General features: G+C 42.9%; 1 protein-coding gene across 1 annotated transcript in view; it reads right to left on the reverse strand.

Moving 5' to 3' along the window:
* LOC114030485 (deoxyribodipyrimidine photo-lyase) overlaps window positions 1-10,494 on the reverse strand; it is a 33,598-nt gene extending 23,104 nt beyond the window's left edge. Inside the window, exons 1-3 of the mRNA XM_027845318.1 lie at window positions 10,382-10,494; window positions 4,759-5,114; window positions 4,478-4,623 (exon numbers count right to left, since the gene is read on the reverse strand). Coding sequence (XP_027701119.1) covers window positions 4,478-4,623; window positions 4,759-5,092 — 480 coding nt within the window. The 5' untranslated portion in view covers window positions 5,093-5,114; window positions 10,382-10,494. The remainder of the gene's footprint in view (window positions 1-4,477; window positions 4,624-4,758; window positions 5,115-10,381) is intronic.
* Window positions 10,495-21,477: the final 10,983 nt, after the last annotated feature.

Genomic DNA, 21,477 nt, shown 5'->3' on the forward strand with positions numbered 1-21,477 from the left:
CAGATTCCCTCGTTCTACAGTCACTAGTGCTCTTTCTTTTTTTTTTTTAATTTTTTTCTTCTTCTTATTATTATTTTTAGTTTTTAACATTCACTTCCATTAGATTTTGAGTTTCAAATTTTCTCCTCATCTCGTCCCTCCCTCCACCCCCAGACGGCGTGCATTCTGAATACCCTTTCCCCTTATCTGCCCTCCCTTCTATCACCCTTTCCTTCTCTCATCTGCTTCCCCTTCTATTTTCCTGTAGGGCAGGATAGATTTCTATACCCCATTGCCTGTATATCTTATTTCTCAGTTACGTGTAAAAATAATTTTTAACTTTTGTTTTTAAAACTTCAGGTTCCAGTTTTTCTCCCTTCCTCCCTCCCCACCCACCCTCATTGAGAAGGCAAGCAACTCGATACAGGTTATACATGTATAGTCATGCAAAACACTTCCATGGTAGTCATGTTATGAAAAACTAACTATATTTCCCTTCATCCTATCCTGCCCCCCCGTTAATTCTATTCTCTCTTTTTTTTTATAATTTCTTTTTTTTTTTCTTCTTTTTTTTTTTAGTGAGGCAATTGTGGTTAAGTGACTTGCCCAGGGTCACACAGCTAGTAAGTGTCAAGTGTTTGGTCTGAGGCCGGATTTGAACATAGGTCCTCCTGACTTCAGGGCTGGTGCTATATCTACTGCGCCACCTAGCTGCCCCTCTATTCTTTCTTTTGAACCTGTCCCTCCTCAGCAATGTTTGTATCTGATAACACCCTCTCCCAATCTGCCCTCCCTTCCATCATCCCCCCGCTCTCTTAACCCCTTCCCCCCTATTTTCCTATAGTGTAAGATAGATTTCCATGCCCAATTGACTGTGCATGCTATTCTCTCTCCTTAAGTCAAATCCAATGAGAATAAGATTCACTCATTCCCTCTCACCTTCCCCCACTTCCCCTCCACTGTGAAAGCCTTTTCTTGTCTGTTTTATGTGAGATAATTTACCCCATTCTACCTCTCCCTTTCTCCTTCTCCCAGTATAATCCTCTCACCCCACAATTCTATTTTTTAGATCTCACCCCTTCATCTTCAACTCACCCTGTGCCCTCTATCTATCTACCTACCTACCTATATCTATGTATTTTTCCCCCTCCAACTACCCTAATACTGACAAAGGTCTCATAAGTTACAAATATCATCTTTCCATGTAGGAATGTAAACAATTCAATTTTAGTAAGTCCCTTATGATTTCTCTTTCCTGTTTACCTTTTCATGCTTCTCTTGAGTCTTGTATTTGAAAGTAAAATTTTCTATTCAGCTTTGGTCTTTTCATCAAGAGTGCTTGAAGGTCCTCTATTTCACTGAATCTTCCTTTTTATTTCCCCTGAAGGATTATACTCAGTTTTGCTGGGTAGGTGATTCTTGGTTGTAATCCTGTCTCCTTCGACCTCTGGAATATTATATTCCAAGCCCTACTGTCCCTTAATGTAGAAGCAACTAAATCCTGTGTTTTCTTGATTGCATTTCTACAATACTTGAATTGTTCCTTTTTTTCTTTTATTTTTTTAATTGTTTCTTTCTGGCCGCTTGCAATATTTTCTCCTTGACCTGGGAACTCTGGAATTTGGCTATAATATTCCTAGGAGTTTTCCTTTGTGCATCTCTTTCAGGAGGTTAGTGCATTTTTTCAATTTCTATTTTATCCTCTGGTTCTAGAATATCAGGGCAGTTTTCCTTGATAATTTCTTGAAAGATGATGTCTAGGCTCTTTTTTTTTTTTTTTTTAGGGTAAGAATTATTTATTTAAGCCATCCCAATCACAAGCAAAATGATAAAAGGTCAGCATATTTGTCACTATTGTAACGCAAGTGAACTTAAGGTCCCATATAATTTTCTGTTCCACATAGAAAAGGATGGTCCAACTGCTGCTGTGGTCCCCCAGTGCTTGATTAGTATGGTCCAAATTTTCTTTATTCTTCCTCATACCCAGTTGGGAGAGGATTGACGTGATGGTTATGAAATAGAGTATAGTTTCCATCTCCCCATGGGAAGGGCTTGGTTCGGATGCAGAGATGGGGGTAGGGGATGAATTTGGGCCATTCCTGATGCTCCTGCGACTTCAGGTAGGCGTTCAGCATGCTGACTGCCACCCTGGGGAGTGCGACAAAGTAGGTCAGCGTTCTCCACGAGCGGCCCGAGCCCTCCTTGTTGTGGGCGCCGCTGGAGAGCGACCCCTCGCAGGGGGCATGGGTCTGGCCCAGCAGCGCCCTCTAGGCTCTTTTTTTGATCATGGCTTTCAGGTAGTCCAATAATTTTAAAATCATCTCTCCTGGATCTATTTTCCAGGTCAGTTGTTTCTTCCAATGAGATATTTCACACTGTCTTCTATTTTTTCATTCTTTTGGTTTTGTTTTACAACATCTTGATTTCTCATAAAGTCATTAGCTTCCATTTGCTGCATTCTAATTTTGAAGGAAGTATTTTCTTCAGTGAGCTTTTGGACTTCATTTTCCATTTGGCCAATTCTGCTTTTGAAGGCATTCTTCTCACTGGCTTTTTGGACCTCTTCTGCTATTTGTGTTAGTCCATTTTTTAAGGCATTATTTTCTTCAGTATTTTTTTGGATCTCCTTTAGCAAGCTGTTGACTTGTTTTTTCATGATTTTCTTGCATCTCTCTCATTTCTCTTCCCAGTTTTTCCTCTACTTCTCTTACTTGCTTCTCAAAATCCTTTTTGAGCTCTTCCATGGCCTGGGACTGATTGGTATTCTTCTTGGAGGCTTTGGATGTAGGAGCTTTGACTGTGTTGTCTTCTTCTGGTTGTATGTTTTGATCTTTGTCACCAAAGAAAGATTCTATGGTCTGACCTTTTTTGCGCAGTTTGCTCATTTTCCCAGCCAATTATTTGAGTTTTAAACTCTTTGTTAAGGTAGGGATCTGCTTCCAGTGTGGAGAATGTACTGTCCCAAGCTTTGGGGGTTTTGTGCAGTTGTTTTCAGAGATGCTTCTAGGGACCTGATCAAGGGCGAGGTGTTTACTCCTTTCCTGGCCTGTGCTCTGGTCTATGAGTGACTACAAGCACTCTTTTCTGTCTTGGAACTGTGAGGAGGATTCCTTGTCCACTGCCACCATAAGCTCTACCACACCAGTGCCCCTCCTTGTCCCAGGACCCTCACGAAGAACTGCAACCCAGATCCAAGCACAGGCAAAGCAAGAGAATCCTGCCTCAGCACCAGCTGAAATCCCCCTCTGATCAGCTGCTGGATCCCCGCTCTGTCTGTGGGCTGAGAGCTCCAGAAGCAGTCACCACCCCGGGGCTGCGCCATGACTAGGGCCAGACCAAGCTCCTCTCTCAGGTCAGGCCTCTCTGAGGTCTGACAGACCTTTCCTACTGACCTTCTAAGTTGACTTTGGTGTTTGTGGATTAAGAAGTCTGGAAACCACCACAGCTGCCCATGATTCAATCCCCTGAGGACTGCTCTAGGATCGTTGAGGCCTGTTTTGCCTGCATGCCTGTGCTGAACTTTGGTTCTCTCCCAGCCTTGTGTAACAGACCTTTGCAATCAACCATCCAGGTTGTCTTGGACTAGAAATTTGTTTCACTCTGTCTTTTTGTGGGTTCTGCCACTCTAGAATTTGTTTAGAGCCATTTTTTACAGGTGTTTGAAGGAGTTTGGGGGAGAGCTCAAGCAAGTCACTGCTTTTACTCTGCCATCTTGGCTCACAATAGTGCTCTTTTTACTCTGGTGCTGTTGTTGTTCAGTTGTTCCAGCCATGTCTGACTCTTCCTGACCCCATATTTGGGGCTTTTTTGGGCAAAGATACTGGAGTGGTTTGCCATTCCCTTCTCCAGCTCATTTTACAGATGAGGAACTGAGGCAAACAGGTCAAGTGACTTGCCCAGGGTCACAGAGCTAGTGTCTGAGGCCAGATTTGAACTCAGGAAGATGAGTCTTCTTAACTGTAGGCCTAGCACTCTATCCACTGTACCACTTAGCTGTCCCTTTCTACTCTACACTTAATTACTTTTGTATTCCAATCTCCCACTCCCTACCTCCAACACACACACACACACACACACACACACACAGCATGCATATAATGTGGGCAGCTAGTGGCACAGTGGTGTCTGCAGTCAGGAAGACCTGCATCCAAATCCAGCCTCAGACATTACCTGTGTGACTCTAGGTAATAAGTAACTTAACCTTTTTCTATCTGTTTCTGCAACTGCAAAATGTGGATAACAACACCTACCTTCTAAGGTATTTGAGAGGGACTAAATGAGATGGTACTTGTAAAGTGTTTAGCATAGTACTGGCCACACAGCAGGCATTTTATAAATACTCGTTCCCTCCCTTATTTTCCCCGATGTACAGAACTCTGTACATAGTAGGCACTTTATAAATATTAAATGAATGAAAATCAGCTATTGCACCCCTAAAGGAGCTACAGACACCCCTAATTTCTTTACCAGTTACCCCATAATGTCCTTTCCCATTTACCTCGGCTACTTCTTCCAAGCCACGAAGCATGAAGTCATAATGGCGGATGGTGGCCCCCAGGAAGCAGGGGGCAAGGCAGAAGCAGACATGCAAGGGCAGCTTCTGTTTCAGGGCCAATCTCTGGGCATAAAGGAATGCCCAATTATCTGCAAAAAAAAAAAAAAGGGTAAAAGAGGGAGAGAAATTGAGGCCAAAAAATTCAGGTGCCTATGAAGGCAGATGCCAAACCCAAAGAAGCAGCCACCGAGTGAACCCCCTGACCCATCTCCATCTGCCCAGACCTTGCACTCTCTGGTCCCGAGACATCCAGTACACAAAGGCCTGGGACTGGTCGTGCAGGTGGCAGTCCTGGGAGATGAGTCTCACTCGTTGTTTATTAAAGCGAAATTCCAGCACGGAGGGAGCGGTCCGGAGCCTGGACTGCCTCACTACTTCGTGCAGGCCCTCTGCTCCTCCCCTTTTCTCTCCCTCTCTCTTGTCCTCCTCCTCTTTCTGGACCATGTTGCTCTTGCTGAACTGGTGTTTCTGGAGTGGCTTCCTCTTAGCTTTACTCTCCTGGCTTTCCATCTTCTCCGGCTCACTACTGGTACTGTGACTCCTCTTTTTGGGGGCCATGGTGGGTCTTATGCCTTTTATTCTGGGAATAAAAATATAGAGGAGTTGGATTAGATGGAGGAAAAGGCATTTGTGATAACGAGTGTAAATAAAATACTGAACTCTCTCTCCTCAGCTAGTGGCTGGGTGGATCCATATAAGCATTTGAGCTATAAATCCCAATTCTCTGGATAAATCCAATTCGGTTAATTTGAGTGCCTTTATGCCGACTCTGCCTTGAAAAATGGTGTATACATGGTCATAACATTTCCCTAGGTGGTTAGAAAGAATATCCAATTTCCTCAGTCTATAAGACAAGAACTATACAGCAAGCCCTATTGAGAAGAGTTTCAAATCTAAGAAGACAATATATAAACTCTTGCTTATCACTACCTCCAAGACCAGTGATAATTTTCCTCATTCCAAAGAATCAACCAAGAACGTTTATTAAGGACACACCATATGCTGGGCACTATGCTAAACTTGGGCATACAAAGAAAAAGCAAAGACAGCCCTTGCCTTAAGAAGTTTACATTATAATCAGGAAGAGAATACATACATAAATACATACACACACGTGAGTATATGCATGTATATATGTGCATATATATACACACACATATGTACACACACAATTTGGTTCATATGAAATAAAAGAGTAGATGGAAAGTAGCCTTAGAACAGAAAGAACTTCCACCTGAGAGACCAGGAAAAATCCCCTGTAAGAGGTAGTATTTGAACTATGTCTTAAAGGAAGCCTAGGGGCAGCGAGGTGACACAGTGAATAGAGCTCCGGGCCTGGTGTCAGGAAAACCCAAGTTCAAATCTGGCCACAGTCACTTACTAGCTGTGTGACCCTGGGCAAATCACTTAACCACATTTGCCTCAGTTTCCTCATCTGTCAAATGAGCTGGAGAAGGAAATGGCAAACCACTCCAGTATCTTTGCCAAGAAAACCCCAAATGGGTTAAGAGTCAGAAACAACCCCACAATAACAACAAACTTAAAGGAAGCCAGTGATTTGAAGAGTCAGAGACTAGGAGGGAGAGGATTTCAAGTATAGGGTACAGTGCATGCAACCCCCTTCCAGGGCAATAAAAGTTTCTGGCATTCTGGTTTTCTGATCTAATCTGAGTGTTTAGCAACTGTTTTATCAGTTGAACAATTAAAAAACACACCAATTTTTTTCTTAAGCAGAGATAAGAAAGATCTTTCTTTTCTTTCTTTTGAGGGAAGGAGATATAATTATCCACAAGTCACACAAAGATGAAAAAAAAAGTAGCTCCAATTGAATTTGGAGTCAAAAGAACTGAATCTAAGCCTAGCCTCATACACTTACTCACCTGAGCATAAATGAAGGCTCAGTTATCTACAGAGGGTTAGAGGAGGGAGGGAAACTGGGGCCAAAAAATTCAGATGCTCATGAAGGCAGATGCAAAGCATATTCAGAACCACCCACTGAAGGAACTTTACTCCAACTACCCAGACCACATGCTCTTTGGTCCAGAGACATTCAGTCCCCAAAGTCCCTCTCAGAGGAGCCTCTGTTTCTTCATCTGTAAAATGGGAATAATGATATCTGCACTGTCTACTTCAGTGTAAGGAAAGCATTTTGGAAATTTCAGAGTGCTTTTGAAATGTAAGCTATCGTTGAAAAGCAGAATGATAAAGTCAAGAGGGATCTGATTTTGAACCCTACCTTTGCCACTAGCTATGTGATCACAGGCAAATGACCAGCCCTCTAAGCCTCAGTTTTCTCATTCCTAAAATGGGTATAATAATACCTACAACACCTATGTCATTGGGTTGGTGCAAGGATCAAAGGAGGTAATGTCCATAACACAGTATGTAGGATTAGCTATTAATATTATTTTTTAGATAAGTATAAAACATTTACCTGCTTTCAAAATTGAAAAAGAGGTAACAGAAGACCTTTATTTTTCATTTGAAAGGTATCACCAAAGAAACGTTTGCTCTGAAAAGGAGTTGGTTGATTGAATATCAAGACCCAGGAATAACAACAAGTGGGCAAAAGAGAACAGTATTGGTACCGAGAAAATATCCAAAGACAGACCTAGAGGAAGGATGTTTGCCAGTGACAAGGACAAAAATCTCACAGCATGAGATGGAAAGAGAGGAAGTAGTAATCTGGCCCAGGGGATGTGCCTACATTACTGAGATCACAGATCCATCCAGGTATCAAAGGATTTCATATAATGGTCTGTTATGAGGCTGAGGCAGAAGTTTGGAAAAAAAAAAAAAGAAAACGACAAAAGACAAAAAAGTAGGTATGGGAAAGGAGAATGAGAGGAAAAGGGAATGAAAGAGAAACATTGGGAAAGGAGGAGGAGAAGCTCAGGATGTTTCTTTAGGTGAGTGTTAATATCTGAAAGTGCTCTCTAACAGATTCAGCTATAAATTGGGGTTTAACTTTACACCTAAGAAAACTCTGTAGTGGAAGCCCATTTGTTGCAAGGGCTGCTCTGCCCCACATAGCATGCGGGTGTTGTTGTGTGACTCCAAGGGAGACAGAGGAGACCTCTCTAGCCTCCTCTCCCCACCCCCTTCCCTAAATGAGACTTTTAATTCCTGCCAGGAGGGAAAGCAGAAGAGCAAAAGGTTGGCTACTCTGAGAAGAGAGAGAGAGAGGGGTACCCAGTTAGAATATGATCTACTTTCCCTTAAATATTATTAGTCTAAGGCAGGAGTGGGCCACCCATGGCCTCAAAAGCACATGTGGCTGCCTAGGTCCTTAAATGGTCCTCCTTTGACTGAATCCAAACTTCACAGAACAAATCCCTTAATAAAAGGATTTGTTCAGCAAAACTTGGACTTAGTCAAAGGACTGCACTTGAGGACCTAGGCAGCCACATGTGGCCTCAAGGCTGCAAGTTCCCCACCCCTGGTCGAGGGGATGTGATTTTCAGGTTCAATCTAACTTCTGATTGCAGTTCCTTACTGGGGGAAGCAGCACCCCAAGCTTTTTATCCAAGGCTTGAGTCCTTTCCCATCAAATACCAGTTCTACAGCAAAGACACATAGGAACTATCGAAGAGACCCAATTAGCCAATTCGACAGTCAAACAGAAACCTGAAAAAATTGGAGAATATATACCAGACAATACTGAATGAAGGCCCTCTCTCACTGTAAATGAGGTAATTCAGCTCAGTTAAGAGAGAATGTCCTAGACCCCACCCAAGAGGAAGGTCCTTGAAGGCTCTGATGCAGCGGGTTGGGGATAGGGACATGATGGAGACTGCCAGCTGCCCTCATGGCTTTCCCAGTCTTTGCCTTCAGCAACCTGGCTCGGGGTTGGCCTCTTCCATCTTCTCTCTCAAAGCTGGAAGCCAGAAGTGCCCTTAGTCCAAAGGGCCTTAGTGACTCAAAAAGACTGGAAGCTTAATGCGAACTCCTCCCTCCCTCCCTCATCAGTTCCACACAGGGCATTGATCTCCACCGATAAGAAGAGCCCCGAACCAATGGGCTTTGTTACTGGAGCTAGAATGCTGTGTCGATTTTAAATAATTACAGGATTGCTGCATTTTGCTGAGAAAGTAAAATGTATAACAAAGTATATACATAACAAAGAAACCTCCCTTTTTTTAAATCCCTTTTCCAATAAATAGTTCTTTGCTTCAGTGTATTATCTGTACCATACAGGGTGTCACATAAGTCTTAGTGTAGTTTTAAACTTCAGTAACTTCAGAATCATGAATGCTACAAATTTACTAAAAAAATTGACAGTTTATTTAAATTTATTTTAAACTTAGTTTTGTGAATTTTGAATGACAGATTTTGAATTTGAATTTTACCAAGATGGGGCACCCTGTCACTATGCATTGCTATGTGCCATTTTCTGGATGACACTGTTATCAGATTCATACATTAGCAGAGGAGACCCTCTTGCTTCCATACCTCAATCACCTAATCAATTAGACTTTATCTTGTTGGGGTCACATCAAAATTGTCCTTCATGAATCAAAACCACTTTCTTTGGATGATTTTAATATTAGAATTGCAAAATGCAATCCTTTTTTTGTCACTGAGTAGCATCTGAAAGTTCTTTCCAGAAGGTTTGAAAATCAGTGATTTATTACCACAAAAGCGGTTGTGTTGAATTTTCATAAGAAACAGCAAAATTTTCAAATTTAAATAATTCACTTTTCAAATGTGGCTTTTAAAAAAGGATGTAACACTTATATTTCTTTTTTTTTTTTTTGGTGAGGCAATTGGGGTTAAGTGACTTACCCAGGGTCACACAGCTAGTGTCAAGTGTCTTAAGGCCACATTTGAACTCCATTCCTCCTGACTCCAGGGCCAGTGCTCTATCCACTGTGCCACCTAGCTACCCCAACACTTATATTTCTGAAGTTATTAAAGCTTAAAACTGCACTAAGACTTTTGGGACACCCTGTATCTCACCTACATTCTGTTGGTGCAGATGACTCCTTAGCTGCAGCTCCTCTACCCCATATCACTTATACCTTTTTTAGGGCAATCATTTCTTAATTATTTGTTTTTTCCTATACTTCCATCTACTCTGGTACTTGATTAATGTAGCCAATTAGATTAGAGCATACATTTCCTTTGATTCTGCCCTTTGGAAAAATTGAGTTTTTTTGTTTTAATATTCCTAAATAGTATCTTTTTCTATACGCCTCCGTGGCACTGCAAGTGTGAAATCTGCTGACTAGAGACTGTCTCAGCTATTCTCCCTTTCAGGTACCACAAAATTACCAGTCACCTTTGGCACATTTTATTTCCCGTATACACAAAATTGGGGTCTCTGCTCAGTTGATGGAGCTACAACAGCTAGAATGGGGAGGTCAAGAAAAGGGAGAACATCATTTCCCTGGCTCGTTCTAGGGCAGATCTGCTACTATTCTCTTGACCAATCCCATTTCAAAAGCCATTCCAGGTTATCTTGGATGAAGATAAGATCATGGCATTTCAGAACCTCCCAACTCCTTCCTTTTACATCGGAAAAAATTGAACGCTAAAGAAGTGAACTAACTCTCCCAAAATGCAGAACCTGGATTTGAAACCAGGTCCTCCGTCTCCAAATGCAAAGTTCCTTCCTGGGCACCCCGGCTCCCTGCTCCCCCCTGGCCTCCAGGGGCTGGGGGGAGGTTTGCGCGCGTGCAGGGCATGCTTTGCGCGCGTGCAGGACATGCTTTTACGCGCATGCAGAACATGCTTTGTAAAGGCTCCGGGAGGCCCGGCGCCCCACAGGGAGGGGTGGGTGAGAAGCAGGACCGGGTGCCCCAGCTCCCCTCGCCCTGCCCGAGGGGCGCTCCGGCTTCTGCTCACCTGGGGGCGGCTGCAAACGGAGCCGGAAGCCCGAGGCCCCCCGCGTCCGCGGGAGCTCGCAGCAAGCTAGGCCAAGCACACAGCGTCCGCGCTTTACGCAGCAGCAGCTCGAGGTCTGGGGAGGAGGCGGCACCAGCCCCCGCGCTTATACAACCAACCCCGCGACCCGGCGCGCGCGCGCTCGCGCGCCTCCCTCCTCTCGCTTACAGGGACCCGCGCAGAGTTCAAGAGCAGACACAGCCCAGAGCTCCCGGCCGGGCTAGGCTGGGCTGGGCTGGGCTGAGCTGGGCTGGGGAAGGGCTCTGACCACGTGATCCCGCCGGTGGGGGCAGGGCTTGGCTGCGTGCGCAGCTCTGCTGGAGAGGTTGGGTCTTGGGTTGCCTCTCCAGTCCGGACCCCGACTCGTTTAGGGGATGGGTGCACGCTCGGGGCGAAGCTCACCCTCTTTTATTATTGTTCTTTTTAAAAATGTTGCGTTTCACCAACTTTGCATTAATGGTAATAATAGCTGATATATTGAATGCTTTAAAGTTTGCAAAGCGCTTTAAATGGGTATCTTACAGACAAGATGATCTGGTTTGACTGTCACCACAGCCCGGGGAACGCAGGAGCTTGTTGGCTTCTGCAAGGACGCTCTCCCAGTCCTGCTTAATTCATCTTGGTGCCTTCCCTCTGAGGTTATCTCTAATTTATCTACATCTTGTTTGCATGTTTCCTCTCCCAATTTATCCTGCTTATATCTTGTTTGTACATAGTTGCTTCTTGTCTCCACCTTAAGACTGAGCTTCTTAAAAACAGGGATTGGATTTTGTCTTTGTATTCCCAAGCGCTCAGCACAGTGCTTGGCACGTGGTAGTTGTTAAGTCGTGTCCGACTCTTTGTGACCCCATTTGGGGTTTTCTTGGCAAAGACACTGTAGTGGTTTGTTGTCTCTTTCTCCAGCTCATTTGCCAGTTGAGGAACCTGAGGCAAACGGGGTTAAGTGACTTGCCCAGGATCACACAGCTAATGAGGCTGGATTTGAACTCGGGTCTTCCAGACTCCCTGCCCGTGCTCTATCTACTATGCTATCTAGCTGCCTAAATAGCTGCATATAGTGGGCTCTTGATAAATACTAGCTGCCTGACTGTATGGTAGGTGCTTTTATTATCCCCATTTTACAGATGAGGAAACTGAGTCTGAGAGAGGTAAAGTGTCTTGCTGAAGGTCACACAGCCTGGATAAGTATGAGGTAGGGTTCAACTATTCAAACTCAGGTCTTCCTGACTCCCAAATCCAGCCCTGTGTCCACTACAGACTACAAGCTAAATAAACAAGCAAGAAAAGTAGCATGTGAATAGTGTATAGAGAGATGACCTTGAAGTCCAGAAGACCTGAGTTCTAGTCTCCCTTCCTCTCCCTAGCCTTCGCCCCGCGCCTTATTTAGAATTATAAAGCTGTGTGACCCTCTGCAAGTCAGTTCGTTTAAAATCTCAGAGGGCCTAGGCAACTCTCTAATTTGCAAAGTGGGTGTGTCCATATGTATTATTTGCCCAAAAGCGTCAGTAGAGGGAGTACCTCACCCAAAACTCCTTACACGATATAATCCCAGGTCAAGTTAAACCAAAAAATAAAGCATATTTTATTTTGTTGTGGTGAAGGGGGAGAGAAGAGGGTGAAATTCCCCACTGGATGAGATCATCTGATCCATTTGGGTGTTGAAGATACAGGCATCAATGGCAATTTATCAATTACTCTTTCTATAACCCTGGAGAACTACATGTGTGTATAGATATGCACGTTGGAGGAAGCTGCCGATACTAGAATTTGGAACACTGACCTAGGGGGTCAAGAAATTTGGGTTTGAATTTCCTCTCAGATGCTTAAACCTTAGTGATTGTGGGCAAATAATTATTTTTTAATTTATTGTTATTTTTAAACATGTTTTGTTATTTTTTTATTTCCCTTTTAGTTCTATTTTATTATTAAAATTTTAATATTTATTGTGTTTGTTTTCTTATTTTATTTTCATCTTATTTTATTTTTATTTATGCACATGTATAAATATAACAAACTATAAGGATAATAATAACATTTATATAGCACTTACTATGTGCCAGCACTATGCTAAGCGATTTGCAATTATTATCCTATATGATCGTCACAACAACCCTGGGAGGTAGGTGCTGTTATTATCCCTGTTTTACTATGAGGAAACTGAGGTGAAGTGACTTGCTCAGGATCACACATTTAGGAAGCATGTGAAGCCAAATTTGAACTCAGGTCTTCCTGATTCCAGACCAAGCCCTCAAAAAGCACAGAGGCACTGGAGCTGTGATGGCATCCACATACTGAACTCCCTCTAACTAATGCAGGTCTTAAGAGAGTTGGCTGGAGCATTGAGAGGTTAAGACACTTGCTCACATCAGTATGTATCAGAGACAAGATTGGAACTCAGACCTCCCTGGTTATAAGGCCAGCTCACTCTGTGCTACTCCAAATTGCCACTCAAATAATATCTGCACATAATGGAGAAGGTGAAAGGGGAGAGGAGACAGGGTGATATCATCACTGTAAGGAGTTCCCTGTGTAGAAACTCCTTCCACCATAGTAGGTCTTTAATTTATAGCCATGGACTCTAAGGCTTTTATTATAGCTTTAGACTCTAATCCAGGGGTGGGGAACCTGCTGCCTTAAGGCCACATGTGACCTTCTAGGTCTTTGCATGTGGTCTCTTGACTGAGTCCAAGTTTTACAGAACAAATCCTTTTTATCATAAGGGGATTTGTTCTATGAAGTTTGGATTCAGTCAAAGGGCTGCACTTGAGGACCTAGAGGGAGCTTTCTCAGAACTCATCTTTTTCTCTTTTGTGGTATCAAACTAATTCTCTGGTGTCCAAGTAGAAGAGAGCAGAATTGATTTCCAGTCCTCTGGAAATTCAACCAGATGGACTCATACTAGCCTCAGAGACTATATGGTCTCTGTGACCAGATAGCAAATATGGCCATTGTAAATATCACCTCTGAAAGTTATTAGAATTCTAATGGCCCTGCCCATCAGCAACAGTCCTTTCTCCTCAATCTGTTTTTCATGTCACTTCTTTTTGCTATGAGATACCTTGCAGTTTCTTCTATTTTTTTCAGTCTTTTGATTTTGTTTTTTAATATTCCTTGTTGTCCCATGGAGTAATTGGCTTCCATTTGGTCCATTGTAATTTTCAGGGAGTTTATCACTTGGGCAAGGTTTGTTTCTCTTGTACCAAGCTATATATTCCCTTTTCAAGTCTTTCTTCTATACCTCACTTTTTTTCTATCTTTTTCTTTAGTGCTCTCATTTCATTCATAACAAACATTTTACCTCATTTTTTTTTAAAACTCTTGCTTCATCTCTTCTAGAAATTCTATTTGAGTTTATGTCCAACCTATGTTTTGCTTTGATGCTTTGCTTGTGATGTTTTAGAGTCATTCTCTTCTTCTGGATCTGTGTTTTGAGTTTCCCGTCACCGTGATAGCTTTTTATAGTGAAAGTTTTTGTTTGTTTCTTTGCTCAATCTTCCAAACTACTTCCTGACTTTGGACTTAATGTTATGGCCAAGCTCTGAGCACTTCGGGAAGGAATGTTTGTACTTTCTTGGAGTATTGAGTGGTGTATTATTCTAGTATATTAGGGTCAGCTCAGGCTAGGGACCTTCAGCTTTCCGTGTTCCCAAGGTAGTTTGATCCAGGGCAAAGGCTTCTCATCCAGGTCTGAGCTCTGCAAGTCCCTGACCTGGGTTTGCGTTGGGACAATAGTAGATTGCTGCTGGCCTCAGCCACTATTAGCCAGCTGGGAAGGAAGCTCTGCTAGTCCAGAGAGACAGACCTATAGGCTCCCCTTTGGTCTGCGATTCCTGCTCTGGTCATTTGTCTGTAGGCTTCAGACTGGGCTAGAACTGAGATCCTTCTCTGCTCCTGGGAGCACACCAGTGCTGTTTGTTTCTGAATTAGCCCCTTGCTCAGTACACAGCCAAGGACTCAGGCTGCTCCCTATACTAGAACACCACCTCCTCAGACTATCCTGAGTCTGTGATCTGGAACTGGGTAGGGAGTGATAAAGCTGCCAATTGGCACCCGATCCGGCACCTTGGGTCACTCCAAGTGGTTCTGAGCTCCTGGCCAGATCCTATCCCTAGTGTCCTCTGACCTCTCTGTCTGTCTCCCTATTCTGACTTGGGCTGGAAAAATGACTCACTGTGACTTTTTCTTGGATTTCCTCAACAGGACTCTGTCTGGTGCATTTTCTAGATCTGTTTGGAGGAGTTTTGGGATGGGGGTGGGGGATGAGCTTCCTGGACTGCATCCTCTGCCATCTTCTTACCTTGGCTGCCACTCACTTCTCAACCCCTGGAAATCTTATCTCCCACCCCACTACTCCATTGAAACTGTTCTCTCCAGAGTCACCAACTCTCTCTTAACTGCTAAATCCAATGACATTTCCTTACTCTTCATTCTATTTGAACAATCTAGGGCTTTTGACGTTGTCAACCACCCTCTCCTGTTGGACACTGTCCCCTCTCTTGAATTCTATAATACTTCTCTCCCTTGGTTCTCCTCCAACTTGCCTGCCCACTCATTCTCTTACTGGATCATCTTTTCTGCTCCCTCTTACTAAATGTGGATGTATTCCAAAGCTCTGTATTTGGCCCTCTTCTCCTCTTTGTCAGAAATATCATCAGCTTCCACGGTTTCAATTATCTCCATGCAGATGACTCTCAAATCTGTATTGCCAACCCTAATCTGTCTCATGAATTCCAATTCTGCATTACCAATTACTTACTGAACATCTTCACTTGGATGTCCCATGGGCATCTCAACCTTGAAATGTCCAAAAAGAAACTTATTCTATTTCCGCCTAAGCTCATCCATCCTTCAGACTTTCTGGTTTCTGTTGAAAGTGCTCCCATCCTTCCGTTTATCCAGGTTCACAATCTTGGGTTACCCTTGACTCTTCACTCACCTTCGCCTTGTATTTCCTATCACCTGATATTTTCTGAGCTCATATAAATTTTTTCCTTAAAATGAAACAAGAGAATTAGTCAGGTTTTCCAAATCATTTTTATGCTTGCATTTAGGAGCAAATTCCCCTCCAAATGAGTAATTCTGTGGCAGATCAGCAACCACACTGGAAAAGGGTAAAGGAGAGAGGGCCCATACATAAAAGTTACATATCCAAATGAAGTTATTAAAGGATATTTTTAATGCTGTAAACTTTTTTATTTTTTATTTTTAAAATAATATTTTATTCCCCCCCCCCAGTAACATGTAAGGAGATTTTTAACCATTCATTTAAAGAGTTTTTTGAGGTACACATTTTCTCTCTCCCTCTCTCCCTCATCTCCCCCCTCAGTAAGCAATTTGATACAGGTTATACATGTTCAATCATGCAAAACATATTACCATGTTAGTCATGTTGTAAAAGACACAGACCAAAAAAAAAACCCCAAGGAAAAAATACAAAATGTGAAAAAAAGTATGCTTTGATGTGCATTCAAACTCTATCACTTCTTTCTCTGGAGGTGTATAGATTTTTTTTTTTATCATGAGTAAAGGATATTTTTTTTGTATGCATCTTGCATTTATTTTACTTTTCCCCCCACTTCATAGTATTTCATTTTTTCCAATTGCATGTAAAGATAGCTTTCAACATTCACTTTTATAAGATTTTGAGTTCCAAATTTTTCCCTTTCCCTTCCTCCTCTCCCCTCTCCCCAAGACAGAGGAAGGAAGAGGGAAGGGAGAAGGGAGGAGAAGGGAGAGGGAGAGAGAGAGAGAGACAGAGAGACAGAGACAGACAGAGAGACAGACAGAGACAGAGAGCTTGCATCAGTGGGCCAGCTGAGTTTACTCACCATAAATTTGTAGTATAGCAGTTCTGTGTTCCTTGGAACCACACCCTTCTGGGAATTATGTTGCCTCTGACAGTCCAGGTGTCAAAGTTACCCTTCAACAATGGCACTCTTGCCAGGTGAACTTAACTGGCATCCCCTCCCCCCAGCCTGAGCAGGTATTAAAGCTTTGGCCCTAGCCCAGGAGGGCACATCTGCTGTCAGCCCCATCCCCGCAGCCATGTACCTCACCTTGCTGTTTCTGCTGTTTCTGTGCCCTGTGACCTTGCTCCAGGAGACAGGTGAGAAGATTTGGGGACGTCAAACCAGGAATCAGTGTGTGGTTTTAGATACAAAAAATATTTGTTGAATTGGGCAAGAAATTTAACCTCACTCAGACTCAGTTCCCTAGTCTGTAAAGTGATTCTAGCCCAAAAATGCAAGAATCCTGTGATCTGGCTGGGCAGCGGATATTCTTAGCCTGACTCTGTCACACACTCTGTGCATGACTGAAGCCTCTTCTCAGTATGATTACCCTAAACCTAGACAGAATGAGTGCCTTGGGACTGATGCATGCTCCTCCTTCATTTCATAAACATAATAGTAATAGTTCATGTTTATATAGTGGTTTAAGAGTGCTTTCCTTTTAGCAACTTTGTGTAAGTAGTGAAAACATTTTTTGGTGTCCATTTTACAGAATAAGAAACTGAGGCTCAGAAAGGTCACCCAACTAGTAAATGTCAGAACCAGGATTGGAACCGATGTCTTTGGGTTCAAATAGTTCCAGAGTGAGCTACATCTTCATAACCACCTCTTCTTTATCATCTTTACTTTCTGGATGTCACTTAATAAGGTCATCATTTTGAGGAATGGTAATGGTTGCTTCTGTTGCAAATTTCAAACTCTTAACTTTAAATGAGGTAGATTCCAATACACCAGCCTGCCTGATGTCTTGAGGTTTGCCATTGATTAAATCGAGACCAATTCATTTTAGGGTCTTTGTGTTTCAGTGGAGTGCCCACTGTCCTCTCTTCTACATCAGGCTGACCTGTGTAGCAATCAACAAAGTGATGGCTTTTTCTTAGTGAGTGAAACTGTGGAAGCAGATTGGGTCCTGTTTCTGGAAAGCCTTTTATGTAAGGATAGAAGCATGAACTCAGGGAAATTAGTCAAGGAATTAGAGTCTACAGCTCAATCAGAAGCAACAGGCCAGTGTTGTTAAGAGGTCAGCCCAAAGTTAGATCCACAGAGACTCTGCCTCTCTTTACCTCTGGCAGAAATGTGGCATTCTAGAGAATGTAGGGCATGGAGGAAAGGGATGCAAATAGGAGCCCAAATGCCCAGTGAGTTCTTTCCTTCTTTCTTTCCTTCTTCCTTTCTTCCTTCCTTCCTTCCTTCCTTCCTTCCTTCCTTCCTTCCCTCCTTCCTTCCTTCTTTCCTTCCTTCCTTCCTTCTTTCCTTCCTTCCTTCCTTCCTTCCTTCCTTTTTCTTTCTTTCTTTCTTTCTTTCTTTCTTTCTTTTTCTTTCTTTCTTTCTTTCTTTCTTTCTTTCTTTCTTTCTTTCTTTCTTTCTTTCTTTCTTTCTTTCTTTCTTTCTTTCTTTCTTTCTTTCTTTGAGGTAATTGGAGTTGTGACTTACCCAGAGTCACACAGCTAGGAAGTATTATGTGTGTGAGGCTGGATATGAACTCAGGTCCTTCTGATTCCAGGACCAGTGCTCTATCCCCAGTGAGTGATTTCTAGCTGTGTTACTGAGATCTTGGTGACCTTGGGATAAGAGCCCTTTCCCCTTAGAGCTTGATTTCAGTTTATCAATCAATAGACATTTATTAAGTGCCTACTATGTGCCAAGCACCATGCTAATGGATGGGGATACAAAATGAAGCAAAAGACAGTTCCTGCCCTCAAGAAGCTCATGATCTAATAATGTCTTTAGGGACATCATTCAGGGGAATGGATTGGGGATGACTATAGCGCATAGACTCAGTTGTTTGAGTGTGGTCATGCATGTTCTGTAAACTCAGGGTTGTCTGTACACATGTGGGATCTGGAACAGGAAGGCTTAGAGATCTTCTAGTCTAATCTGACTCATTTTATAGATGAGGGAATTGGGGCCCAGAAAGGTAACTTTGCCCAATGTCATACAGCTTATCAATAGCAGTTCTGGTGCTAACAGGTATAAAGCCACTAAATACACTGTGTTCTCTGTGTGATTCCTTGTGGGGGAACTTGGTACTGGAACAGGAGACCAAAGGATAAGAGAACAAAGCTGAGATCAGAATAATAGCTTGTTTTTATATACCTTTTTGAGATTTGCAAAGCCCTTTCCAGGCATTTCCTCATTTCATCCTCACAATAACCCTGCCAGGTAGGTAGGTATTACCCCTGTTTTGCAGATGAGGAAACTGAGGCTTGGAGAAGCTTAGACTAGTGTCTGAAGTAGGATTCAAACCCAGGTCATGGTATAAGGGACTTAGTGAAGTGAGAAGACCTGGATTCCACTCCTGCATCAGACTCTTACTAGCTGTGTGATTCTGGGTAAATCACTTAACCTTTCTAAGCCTCAGTTTCTTCATTTGTAAAATGAATGAGTTGGAGTTGAGGGTCCCTTCCAACTCTAAATCCATAATCCAAATGCTGTCTACTGGAATGTTGCTGCAGGAGACTCTGAAGAGTGTGCAAAGGAGGGCCGAAGACTACTCAGGCCTCATCAGGTCCACGTTTCTCCTTCTCTAACTCAGCCTCGCCCCTGTTTTCATAACAAAGTACCCAAAGCACAGTTTTCACCCACACCTCGGATCTTCATCACACCCTTTTCTGTAGAAAGCCTTCTCTTTGAAATTCTATCCTTGTTGATCCTGTCAGCCTAGGGAGGGAAGCTTTGTGTTTCTTCTAAATAAACCTCCAGACAGGTGCTAGTAGAGGGCAATGGGAAAGGCATTGGAAAAGAGGGAGAATACACCTTGGGACTGGGGTCAGGACACTTGGGTCTCATTACCAAGTCTGCTACAGCATCCCTGCTCTGCTCAGTGCCTCAGTTTCCACATTTGTAAAGTGATAAAGGAAAAGCATTCCGTGCTGTGGGGCCAGGACTTGAAAGGAGGCTTGTGTTGAGCAGCTTGGAGAAGGTGACCAATGGTGGAGGCAGAGGAAGATGGTTTGATGAATAGAAATTCACACTAATTTCTCCCAGTGGAATGTAAACTCCTTGGGGACAAGGATCGTTTGATTTCTATCTTTGTCTCCCCTGGACCTAGCAGGGTGCCTTGCATCAATACTCTGTTTGCCTACTGAGATTCTCCTTTTCCCTCTCCCTGTTCAGGAAGCTGCTCCCAGTACCCTCACCTCTGCTGTTCTGGAGTAAACAACGATTGCAAGCGGGGAGACTGCTATTGTGATGAGTTCTGCCACCTGGTGCCTGACTGCTGCCATGATTATGTTGACACCTGCAGGCCTGGTAAACAGCCCATGGCTTGGTGACCAAAAATCCCATAATCTTTGTTAATATCCCATGGGATCCTTCAAAAGAAGGGGGAGGTCCATTTGCCACCCCTTTAGCCTATCACTTCTAAGGTATCCATTGAATGACAAAATGCATAGGATTCCCCCAGACCCTGTTGCTTTCTCCCAGCATTCCTTAGTTCCTTCCATGGCTACTTTGCCAAACCCAATAATATCAGAATGGGCAGTTCTAAAAATCACAGGTGGAGCTCTGTCTACCTGCACCCAACTCCTATTACTGTGTTGACAAACCCAGACCCAGTCCTAATCAGGTATCTGGGGGCTGGTAAGGGGACTATGTAGAGAAACTCAGAGAATATGAGTATTTGGGGGTGTTAAATTCTGGGTGAATGGCAGGGATTTAGGGTAAGGACACTTTCCACTTTTTCTTGCAGCTCCCCGGGCAACCAAACTTATAGCACAGGTGGTAGTGAGGATGTGGCCCCTTGCCAGCATGACCCCAAGGAACCAGGCCTGGGTTCAGACTATGGTGAGTTTAATTAAAGTTCCCTCCAAGAAAATTGGGATACTAATGCATTGTTACGGGAGCTGTGAACTGATCCCACCATTGTGGAGAGCAATTTAGAAATATGCCCAAGGGATTATAAAATTTCATACCCTTTGATCCAACAATACCACTGCTAGATCTATATACCAACGAAGTCACAAAGAAGGGAAAAGGGCCTACATGTACAAAAATATTTATAACACCTCTTTTGTGGTGACAAAGAATTGGAAATTGAGGGAATGCTCATCAATTGGGGAGTGGCTGAACAGGTTGTAGTATATGACTGAGATGGAGTACTCTTGTGCTATAAGAAATGACAAGCAGGGGGATTTCAGAAAAACCAGGAAAAGACTTACATGAATTGATACCAAGGAAGAGAGCAGAACCGGGAGAACATTGTACACGATAACAGCAACACTGTGTTATGATCAACTCTGACAGACTTAGTTCTTCTCAGCAATACAATAATCCAAAACAATTCCAAAGGACTTGTGATGGAAAATGTTATCCACATCCAGAGAAAGAACTGATGGAGTCTGAATGCAGATCAAAGCCTACCATTTTTACTTTTTTTTTTGTAGTTTTTTCCTTTTGTTCTATTTCTTCTTTCACAACATGACTAACATGGAAATGCTTTACATCATTGCACATATATAACTTATATTAAATTGCTTACTGTCTTAGGGAGGAGGGAGGGGAGGGAAGGAAGGAGAAAATTTGGAACTCAAAATTTTATTTTAAAAAAGAATATTAAAATTGTCTTTACATGGAATTGTAAAAGTTAAATACTATTTAAAAGGGAAAAAAATAAAGTTCCAAAAGAAGACTTTGGTAGAGTTAACAAAGCAAGGTCTCCCTTCCCTCTCCCTGACAGCTTTTTATGGACAAACTTTTGCTATAAAGACTGTTTAGCCACTCATGTTACAGAGCAAAATTCAATTCAACAAATTCAACTTTTCTTCCATTTCCCAAAAGGAGAGAGCTGAAGCCTGAGCAAGGATAGAAGCCAAAACAGTGATGGACCCAAGAACCTTGACCCTACTGACCTTCTCTCTACCATACCCGCTATGAAGACAACTGTCTTTTAGAAAGAGAAGGGAGGCAAAGGGAGAGAGACAGAGACACAGGGAGAGACACACAAAAAGAGACAGAGAGGAGAGACAGAAGCATAGAGATAAAGAGAGACAGACGGACAGACACACAGAGCATTTATTAATTACTTACCATACGTCAGGCACTGTTAAT

The sequence above is a fragment of the Vombatus ursinus genome, unplaced genomic scaffold, assembly GCF_900497805.2.
Source record: "Vombatus ursinus unplaced genomic scaffold, bare-nosed wombat genome assembly UNPS02014959.1, whole genome shotgun sequence".
Lineage (NCBI taxonomy): Eukaryota > Metazoa > Chordata > Mammalia > Diprotodontia > Vombatidae > Vombatus > Vombatus ursinus.